The sequence below is a fragment of the Glycine max genome, chromosome 4 (assembly GCF_000004515.6).
Source record: "Glycine max cultivar Williams 82 chromosome 4, Glycine_max_v4.0, whole genome shotgun sequence".
In the NCBI taxonomy this organism is placed as follows: domain Eukaryota; kingdom Viridiplantae; phylum Streptophyta; class Magnoliopsida; order Fabales; family Fabaceae; genus Glycine; species Glycine max.
Genome location: NC_016091.4, coordinates 46,966,448 through 46,976,733, shown reverse-complemented (window position 1 = coordinate 46,976,733; position 10,286 = coordinate 46,966,448). Strand labels below are relative to the sequence as shown.

General features: G+C 36.6%; 1 protein-coding gene across 2 annotated transcripts; it reads left to right on the top strand.

The window, feature by feature from the left end:
• The first annotated feature begins 712 nt into the window (after positions 1–712).
• LOC100814144 (auxilin-related protein 2) lies at positions 713–10,141 on the top strand. Of its 2 annotated transcripts, XM_006578714.4 has the most exons (9): positions 713–1,525; positions 3,315–3,702; positions 4,491–6,120; positions 6,390–6,513; positions 6,623–6,723; positions 6,905–6,970; positions 7,709–7,798; positions 8,391–8,567; positions 9,587–10,141. In XM_006578714.4, the coding sequence occupies exons 1-9, from the start codon at positions 1,522–1,524 to the stop codon at positions 9,623–9,625; spliced, it is 2,619 nt and encodes an 872-aa protein (XP_006578777.1). In that variant the 5' UTR covers positions 713–1,521; the 3' UTR covers positions 9,626–10,141. The 2 variants fall into 2 exon arrangements, with proteins under 2 accessions (XP_006578777.1, XP_006578776.1); XM_006578713.4 differs by lacking the exon at positions 3,315–3,702 and having other exon boundaries at positions 717–1,525.
• The last annotated feature ends 145 nt before the right edge of the window (positions 10,142–10,286 follow it).

Here is a 10,286-nt window from a genome sequence, read left to right as displayed (position 1 = left end):
GTTTATTATAATATTAAACATTAAACATAAGAGTTTATTCTAATAAAAAGTTCGATCATGATTTACTACTTTATATAGATTACTACCTTCTTCCACTAAATTCAATCTTTATTTGTGCATGAAAAACTTGTTACTTCCTTTAACAAAAAAAAAAAGAAGAGAAGTTATCATACAAACATAATTCATTACAAGAAAAATAAATCCCTTAACTAAAACATGTAAAAAAAATTTGACAAACAAATTAGAAGAAAATAAAATACAATACTAAGTTCGATACATAAACAATACATTTTTATCAGAGAAAAAAATAAAACATAAAAAACTAGTACATTTTATTTCTATTAAAAGGACAAAACTTATAAGGAAAAAAAACAAAAAAAGAAATTTAATTACTTATTTAGTTTTTTAAGTTATAGTTATACAAACTTTATTTTTAAGTGATTGTAATTAAAAATTATCCATTTTATTTTTTACACACATTATTTTTAATCTCTTTGGGTTCCTAACGTCTAAACTTGTATGGGCAAAAAGAGATTAAAAAAATGTATATGAGACTTAAAAACGATAATTTTTAAGTATGAAAATTAAAATATGAATTTTCTAAATTATAAAAAAAAATTAAACCTAAAGGAAAAACATAATAAGACAGACTTTTATTCCTTTCTTTTTTGAAACCAGCAAACCCTGCTAGCAATATGCCATTATAAAATGAATCAAGAAGAGTTAAATTTAAAAAATTGAAACCCAAAGAATGTGTGATTAACAATTCCTGGAGCCCTGGACAGGAATCCATAACATGATTCGACCCCAAAATAGCAAGAATCAGAATTTGAGGAACCCTCGTCTCATCGAAGCAAAAATTCTTCAACACAGAGAAAATGAAAAAGTGAGATTCTATTCTACCATTCTTTGTATCCTCTGACGTTCTCTGTTCTCCCCTCACCGTACTCTCCCGCGGAGGATCCACCGTACGCCGGAGAATACCACCGCACACCATATCCCTCTCTCTCACGATGAACGATTTCGATGGTCTCTTAGCCACCGATTTCGGGTTCAAACCCCAAGGCAAATCAGCGCCAATGGCTGCTTCCAAAGTCTCCTCCAACAACAAAACTTCTTCTCTCAACTTCGATTTAGGTTCCCGATCCACTCGCACCTCCAATTCTTCCGTCAACGCCGCCGCCGCCGCCGCCTCCTTTGACGATCTCTTCGGCGACTCCTCCGTCTTTCGGGCCTCCGCCGATTTCCGTTCCAAGTCCGTCAACGTGCCGGTGCACGACGGGCCGGTCTTTGACAAACCAGTCTACGACGATGACGATGACATTTTTGACGGCGTTCCCGGCCTCAAGAGCTCCTCCAAGGTCTCCTATGACGACGTTTTCGCTCCGGGAGGGAGCGCCGCCGCCGCCGCCGCGTTCGACGATCTTCTCGGCAGGTTAGGCAAATCGGAGAAGGTCGAGAAAGGTGCCGCGGATTTTGATGACTTGATCCCTGGATTCCGGAGCAGTAAGGCCTCCACTGATGGGTATGTTGCGCATGCGTGAACTATGAAATGCGTTTTAGTGTGTGTAATTGTGTATCGTTAATTGAGCTAGTGAATGTTGTGTAGTGAGAGCTGAGTTTTATTTATTGATCTCTCGTTTGTTGAAAGAGAGTCGGGAACTATGAGATTCTAAGTATGAAATGAATGAGGTGTACTGAAAGTTTGTTAACTATAAAATTGATGGACCACTGAAATAAAATACTGGAAAAGCTACAGGGAGTTTGAAATTCTACCTTGTAAGTTTGAAGGTTTTAAATTGTGGCCGCTGTTGCGGTAGCATTGCGGTGAGTCATAAAACCTTTATGTTGCTGGAAAATGCGGCTGCAATTGTGGTTGCGGTGAGTCAAAATATCTAGACATTGCGGCCGCAATTGCAGTTGTAGAACAGCTATTTAAAACCATGTTATGTAACTTGCACGAGGGTTTAAAAAACTTTTGACAAAATTTCTATGAAGCACCGACACTGACACGGACATCGGACACGACACGGACATAGACATGTGAACCCCTATAAAAATAACTAAAAATAACGTGGACATGGGTGTCGTGTCGGTGTCGGTGTCATGTCGGATATCGGACACGGCAAGAAGCTGGGGTGTTCGTGCTTTATAGCAAAATTTTGGTTATTAGCTGCATTAGTGAATCAAGTTGTTTTAGAATAATGGTAATGGTCTGAAGATTGTGTTTAAACTTGTGTGGTGAAGAGTGAAGACAAATCATTGTCAGGGATCTATGAAATTTTGGATTTTCGATGTATCTGTAGAGTATCATCTACTGTGTCTTTTCGAAGGCCTTCATTTAGAATTATTTTATAACGTACTGTTCATACCCTTGAGTACCCGTGATATGCTGAATTGTTAGGAAAATAATATTTGCTTGCTGTTATCATTGCAAATAAACTAAGAATCATAATTCACAAGCCTACTAATATCATTGTATATTGCTGTCTGAATAATTTTTTTGACTGTCTGAAAATTGATCTTAGGTAAAGATTTAAACTTAGAAAGTTGTGGTATGACATTTTCTTCCATTTTTACTTCCAAGTCATTTTCCCCTTGTCTCTTGCTAAAATTGAAAAGCATACTCTCTGTTTTACTCCTGCTTAAGTGAAAACCCGTTGTTCTGAAGTCTGTCTCCAAAGCTCAAGTTTAGAGTTAATTGCTTCCCTCTAACCCTTATTTCACTAATTATAAAAGTCATCCTAGCTAATTAGGGAATCAAACCATGATAAGATAAAGTAATATGGTAATTAATTCTAGGAGATAATCTAAAGATATTCTAAGATATGGTAAGATATTTTCATATATTCTAACAATCCTAAATACCCCTTCCCCCCGTTCCTAACAGGTTCAATGTTTTTCTTTCTTGCTCAAGGATTATCATTTCAGTAGTAGTATATTTGGGTTGCCTGGTATTAAGTTTCCTTCGCTGTGCATTTTTGTCTTGGAAGTGGATCCGTCATTTAATCTGGTTGATGATGGGACCGGGTCTAATGCAGGAATGAGGATGGGTCTAATGAATTTGTTGTTGCTTAGCATCTCATTTGGTGAAATGGAATTATGGAACTGAAGGGAATGAAAATGTTAGAAGGGGCAATCCAATCCCTTAGGTGGCTTTTGTTTTGAACATTTTCTGTTTTCATTTTCGTTCAAAATTAAAAATTGTGTTGAAAATTTGTTTGTTACAATTTTAGAAAATGTTTTCTCTGAAAATATTTTCAAAATAAGACCCAAAATTGAAAAAAAAAAAAGTTTGTTTTCTATGTTTTCAGGCTCAATTGAAAACGCAGTGGCATGGGTTGTAATTTTAAAGTGTGTTAGCCAGCGTGAAGCTTCGTCCCAAATCTCTCTACTAGCTTCATTCCCTAACTGCAACCTTTCATCGTTGCGGGTGACATCTCCATCTACCCTAGCGGCACCTGCTCCGGCAACATTTCTGAGCCTTGTTTGGGGCAAAATAACTGGGTCAGGTCCCTTTGACCCAGTTTCCAAATCCCTAAAACTTGTGTTTCACTGTTCACATGACCTTGTTTGCAGTTGGTGTGACGTCGAAGTTGTTCCATTACCGCTGATCTGCGACATTGTTGCTACCAGTCGTCTTCCCAAACAGAGATTCTTCTTCTTACGAACGTGCCTTTGTTCCTACTTTGAAGTTCGATTGTGCGTTTTTGTTTCTTTCCTCATCATCACATGCATTGAATGTTTTCTCTTTCTCATAATTTTGATTTCCAATCAACCCATGTCCCTAATTCATTTCAACTTTAATATGCCTATTGCTTAATTACCGACCCCTAATTTTAATTTGTTCATGATTTTGAGTCACAACACAACAATGTTGATCAGTATCGAGTATTCATTCTGTGTGGGTGTAGCATCTTACGATGGTCATCTACTTTCGTCAGAGGCACAAAAAGAAGAACCCTCTAGTTGTTAGAAAATACCACCTCCGGTCCTATATATAGGAAACAATTACTTAATTCATCAAAACCAATAAAAGCAGTTAGATTAGTTAGTTTGTCATAATTTTAATTTTATTCTAAGACTACCCATGACATTAAATGATTTAAGATATGATTATTTTTTCAAAAGATAATTTTTCAACCAATGAATGTGCCTTGTTTAGTTAATAGTTCAATAAATGCACCCAATTTCATTGGGGAAAAGAGAGTAATCATTAGGGTTAAAAAAGAAATTTAGCAATAAAGTAATCCTATGTTTCTTATGATTAGGACCAAGAAAATGTTGTCTTTTGTTTCTTATATATAGGACCAGAGGTAGTAGAAATAAGAAGTGAAGACAAATGTATTTTCTAAATCTTGAAAGTTTGAAATTGAAAATTATTTTCAGAAAATGAAAATAAAAAACATTTTTGCAAACCAAATACACCCCCTTATTTTCACATATTCTTGATGCATTGTAATCATTGTTGCATATTGTTTTATTCACAGGACCATTCCTGATATTAATTTGTCACCAGAACCTACTATCGATGCTTCTAAGACAGCCTCTAGTACAACAGACGACCCTTTCAAAGTCTTTGAATCAACTTCAGCCCCAGTGGATTCATCCTCAGACTACTTTACAGACCCACTGGAAGAAATTAGTAAATTTACTAGTTCTAGAAGCACAAAAAATGATAGGTCATCAAATTCTAATGGTGAAGTATATGATGATATTGATCCCTTTGGTGGACTTGGAAATTCTGTACCTGCATTCTCAGCAGAGAGAAATAGCATGAAGGGTAGCAGCTCTCCAACGCCAAGGTCAAATACAAGTTCAAGCTGGACCAGAGATAAAGAATCAAATGACATATCGTCTGTGAGGAGTCCTGACAGAAAGACACCAAACAAGATTCTTGTTGATCATGATCAGGAATTTCATCAGGCTGCATTTGACATGCCTACATATTCATCTGATTCTTACAAACCAGTTGGCCAAAGGTCTACTTTCCCTTCATATGATAACAACGGTTTTAAACAGGCTAATACTCTGGAAGATATGTCTCCAAAATATGAAGAAAAGTTGGAATCAAATGATGATATATGGTTGATGGTATCAGAGATTCCTCTTTTCACTCAGCCAACTGCTGCTCCACCACCTTCAAGACCACCTCCTCCTCGACCAGTACATATCCTCAAGTCAGGAGCAGGTTCATCAGCTTCTGCCAATGTCAGAAAGAAGGATAATGATTTTTCTTATTTTCCAAGTTCCACTCAATTTTCTCAGGGTCCTAAATCTGCTCCTGCTGCAGCCAAGTTTTCTTCTGCATCTCAGTTTGATGAACTTGAAGATTTTGCCATGGGAAAGAGTCGTGATAATGACGATGAAGGTGTAAATGGTCTTGCCGACAAAGAATTAGAGATGAACTCAGCTGCTGCAGCTATGAAAGAGGCTATGGATAGAGCTGAAGCTAAATTTAGGCATGCAAAGGGGGTTAGGGAGAGAGAGAATACGAAAGTGGCTAAAAGCAAGGAACCTGTCCAATTGGATAAAGATGGTAAAGTGGTGTCAGAGGACAGAGGAAAACAGGAAAGGTTAGACCATGAATGGCAGCAAAAGGAGAGAGAGGAAAAGGAGCAAAGAAGATGTGAGAAGGAAAGGGAGGAGAAAGAAAGAGAACAACAGAGACTTGAGAGAGAAAGAGAAAGGGCAAGACAGGCTGTGGAAAGAGCTACTAGAGAAGCTCGTGAGAGAGCAGCTGCTGAAGCTCGCCAAAGAGCTGAGAGGGCTGCTGTTGAGAAAGCTAATGCAGAAGCTAGAAAGCGTGCTGAAAGGACCGCAGTTCAGAGGGCACAAGCTGAAGCCCGTGAAAGGGCTGCTGCAGAGGCAAAGGAAAGAGAAGTGCGGGAAAGAGCTGCAGCTGCAAGAGCTGAACCTGAAGCAAGAGTTAAAGCTGAACGTGCTGCTGTAGAAAGGGCTGCTGCAGAGGCCCGAGAAAGAGCTGTAGCACAGGCCCGAGAAAGAGCTGCAGCTGCTGCAAGGATGAGCCAACAACAGAATGACAATGATCTTGAATCGTTCTTCAGCACAGATGCACGAGCTAACAGTGCTCCAAGGCCTCCTAGGCCCAGCTCTTCAGTGAGTACCTATTTGTGTTGAACATTATTTCTACTTATATATAGTAGCTGGTTCTTGGCTGTGGTGTTTTGTCTTTTCCCATCATAGAAAATTTATCCTAAAAGTAGGATGCCATATTCAGTGGGTTGCTATTTTTTTCCTTTTCCTTTCTATTGTAAATAAACAAGAAATATAAAAAATCGACAAGTTTTAAAATTATTTTCATGTTGTAAATAAAAAGAGAAGTGGACTGACATGCATGTTAATGTACTGGACCTCTTTGCTTTCAGGACTCTGTATTTGATGCCCAATTTCAGTCAGATGTAACCCGGAAATCTACAGGCGTGTCTTCAAGCATGAAGAAAGCATCATCATCCACTAATATTGTTGATGATCTTTCCTCAATTTTTGGAGGTAGGTTTATGTGTGCAATATATATTTTATTGATGCAAAATATATTGGAATTTTTGAGTCTCAACACTTACAAAAGCTCTTTTTGTCTCTTTTCTTCTATGATTTGAAGCCGCTCCATCATCATCTGGAGAGTTTCAGGAGATTGAAGGGGAAACTGAAGAAAGACGAAGAGCCAGGTTGGAACGCCACCAGAGGACTCAGGAGCGTGCGGTATGTATTACCATATTTTTCTCCTTGATTTGATTTCTTCATCATTTCATGTAGAAAGAATAGGTGAACAATGTGATCTTTTAAAACAACTTGACATTGAATTTATGAGGAAGTATGTACATTCTCAAGATTTTTTTTTTAATTGTTTTTGTTACCAACAATCATTATCATTTTACACCAGGCTAAAGCACTGGCTGAGAAGAATCAACGGGACCTACAAACTCAAAGAGACCAAGCTGAGAGACATGTAAGTAGCTTCTTTAGTTGTTTTCCTTTTTATTTGTTAATGGGGTTTTTTTCTGTCACTCACTTGCATTGCACTCACTGCATATGCGCAATATATATCCCTTCATCCTTGCTGGACTCTTGTGTTATCTTGTATGTCTGTTTCTAGTTTACGTTAAAGCTAACAGCTTGTTTGGCCTTTTTTTTCCTTTAAAAATTACAATATACCTATACCTCTGTTATTTTCTCTCCGTAAACTGTTTTACCAATTGGGGGGGGGGGGGGGGGGGGGGGGGGGGGTTGAGATGGGGTTGGAATTGGGCCGTCTTCCCATCTTTTGCTTACCTTTATACATTTAACACACAATTAAGGGGTTCTTTTCATGTTGGATGATGGTTGTTAGTTGGATTTTACTTCTTTGTTAATTTGCAGTGTTTTAATTGTGACATGTTGTTATGTAAATATAAAAAGAAAAAGATGTTAGTTAGTTAGTTTTAGGCAGCTACTGTTATTTTATGGCTATTAGGTAGCTTTCTATAAATAAGGTAAGTCTGTTGTATTTTAGACAGACTGAATGATAATCACAGAGTGCAGTGTACATTTCCTTGACCTCTCTGTTTCTCTTCTCTTTCCTTCTATCCCCTAAATTCTGTTTCTTCTCTCTTTCCCTCTTTCCTTCTGTTTCTTTCTCTTTCCCACCTGAATTCTTTAACACATGTTTTTATATTATTATCTAATCTTATCTCTACATTGATTTCAGAGGGTTGCTGAAACATTAGATTTTGAAATTAAGCGCTGGGCTGCTGGAAAAGTGGGGAACTTGCGTGCTTTGCTTTCCACTTTACAATATGTATATACTTTGTACATGCACTTCGGATAATCTCTGAATTTTCTCTATTCCAGATCTATATGAACGCCTAGAAGTTTGTTAGCTTACTCTATCCCTTCTTTATGTTAATGCTTGAGTCCAAGTTTTGGTGGGTATTTGGTAGCAGACCATTTTCAGAAAATATTGTTTGAAAACTTCATTTGGGAAAAAATAAGCAATTATTTCTCCAAAATAAATTGAACCACACGTGCACAATATTGCAAAACTGATTTTATTGGTTTCATATGCACTGCTCATTACATGATCACCTAGTATTTCAATTTCCTTGTTGAATATTATCCATATTAGCATTTTCTAATCAGGTCTTTACTAATATTAGACAATAGACACATCTCAGCAAAAGTGGTTGATTTTGCCAAACATTGAACATTCTAGTGATGTACTTGTAATTAGCAAAAACAACTTGTTTCCAAATTTTAATATACTCTGAAAGTTTCTGTTTCTGAATTTTTAAGCAGCCAAATGGTCCCTTAATTTGTATTTTTTTTAAAGGTAGCATTTTTTTCTATATTTATGTTTATGTTAACTTGTTTCCTTCATGAATGATGATCAGGTTCTGTGGCCTGAATGTGGTTGGCAGCCAGTTTCTTTGACTGATTTGATTACAGCTGCTGCTGTTAGAAAGGTTTATAGGAAAGCTACATTGTGCACTCATCCTGATAAAGTACAACAGAAGGGTGCCACTATTCAACAGAAATATATTGCTGAGAAGGTTTTTGATCTACTCAAGGTATTTCAGGCCTTTTTATATTTTTCGTACATACAGAATTATGCTTCAAAAAGAAAGAAGTGGTTGTTGGTGGCAAATAAAGATTAGACTACTGATATTTGAAGTGACTTCCAAATGTGGGTTTCCATGCAACATCTTGTGGCCAAATCATATGCATATAAAGATTGGCATCTTGTCATATATGGTGGTCAGTGTATTCTGAAGCAATGATGGAATTAATTTTATATATTGGCCTCTTGAGTCTCGAGGCATTTTCTGTCATGTTTGGTTACAAATGCTAAATTCTATAAAATAGAAAACTATGATATAATTAAATTTTGTATTTTATTTTATTGAACCACAGTTATCTCCGAGCTTTGTTTCAGTCGTACTTGTGCATGACATCTGTATTGACAACTCAAGTTGAATAAACATTTTGGAAATAGAAATGTTAGTTACACATTTTTTAACACTCTTCCAACACCTTTTTTTTTGTTCAAAGGGAGGAGTTGAACTCTAGTATTAGGAGTTTATAATAATTCATTCATACTGCTCAATAAACTGAGCTAGACCCCTTGGTCTTCCAATACACCCTATATTATTGGGTGAATACTTTTTAAGAAATTCACCTGATAATAGAATGTTTAGGAATATAAAACCAATAATAGAGGGTGTGTTGGAAAGAGTGCAGTAAAGGCATTATTCTTTTGAAAAATTGGTATCCAGTGCTCCATTCTATTTGTGCACTTCACCACAGGTGTTTACTGTCGATTTGCTGCATTCCTGTTAGTCCAGCCAATGGGTGGTACGTCATGTTGCACATTGTATGATTTTCTTATACATAGATAACTTTGAAGTAATGTATGAATGCCAATTAACTGTACTTGTGTCTGTTTTATGATATTTAGTCTCATGATGTTTCTGATGCATACTAAAAATAGGACTTGTGTTAGTGGTATGTTTTTTCCAGTTTGTGTGTGTTTTAAATAAAAATAAATATTATGCCTTTATTTTTTGCTAAGTTTGACAATTTATTACAGGAAGCATGGAATAAGTTCAATTCAGAGGAGCTTTTCTAATCTAAAAGATGAATTTAACTACTTAAAGTCAGTTTTGCTTTCAGCTGCCTCCTCCACTGCATATTTGTTTCTATTGCATCAATGATAGAAAATCCACATAGAAAATCAATTTCTTGTGTGGCATCAGGATGTCAGGATGCCCAAAGGTTACACCGGAGAGTAATTTGTAATCGATGTTGTTTCTGGGGGGTGGGGGGGGGGGGGGGGGTGTCGGTGTCAGGTTTACTGATGCTTAATGAATGCAATATGTTTTGTTGTAAAATATCTTTTTGTTGACATCTGTCAATTCAATTCATTATTTCTGTCGAGTGAGAGCTCCTGAGCAGTCTGTTTTTTGGTTTTGTTTATTCATTTTTATTACTTGTGATATAGTGTAAGTCTCCTGAATATATATTATTCCATATTGTTGATTGACATCAAAATGTGGGACGTTCCACAGACCTTCGCACAAGCTTCTGTATTTTGTAATAGCTATTTTGATTTTGATTTCAAACACTAAATTTAAAATCATTGCCATCTCTGGTTTTCATTCGATCATGTTCCGCTGAGATCTAAGTTTGAAGTTTATGATTATAATTAGTTAAGTTAAAGTTTGGTACAATATTGTATTTCAGTTTGTCCACATTAGTTCCTACTATGTTTGGATGAGAGGAAGAAAATC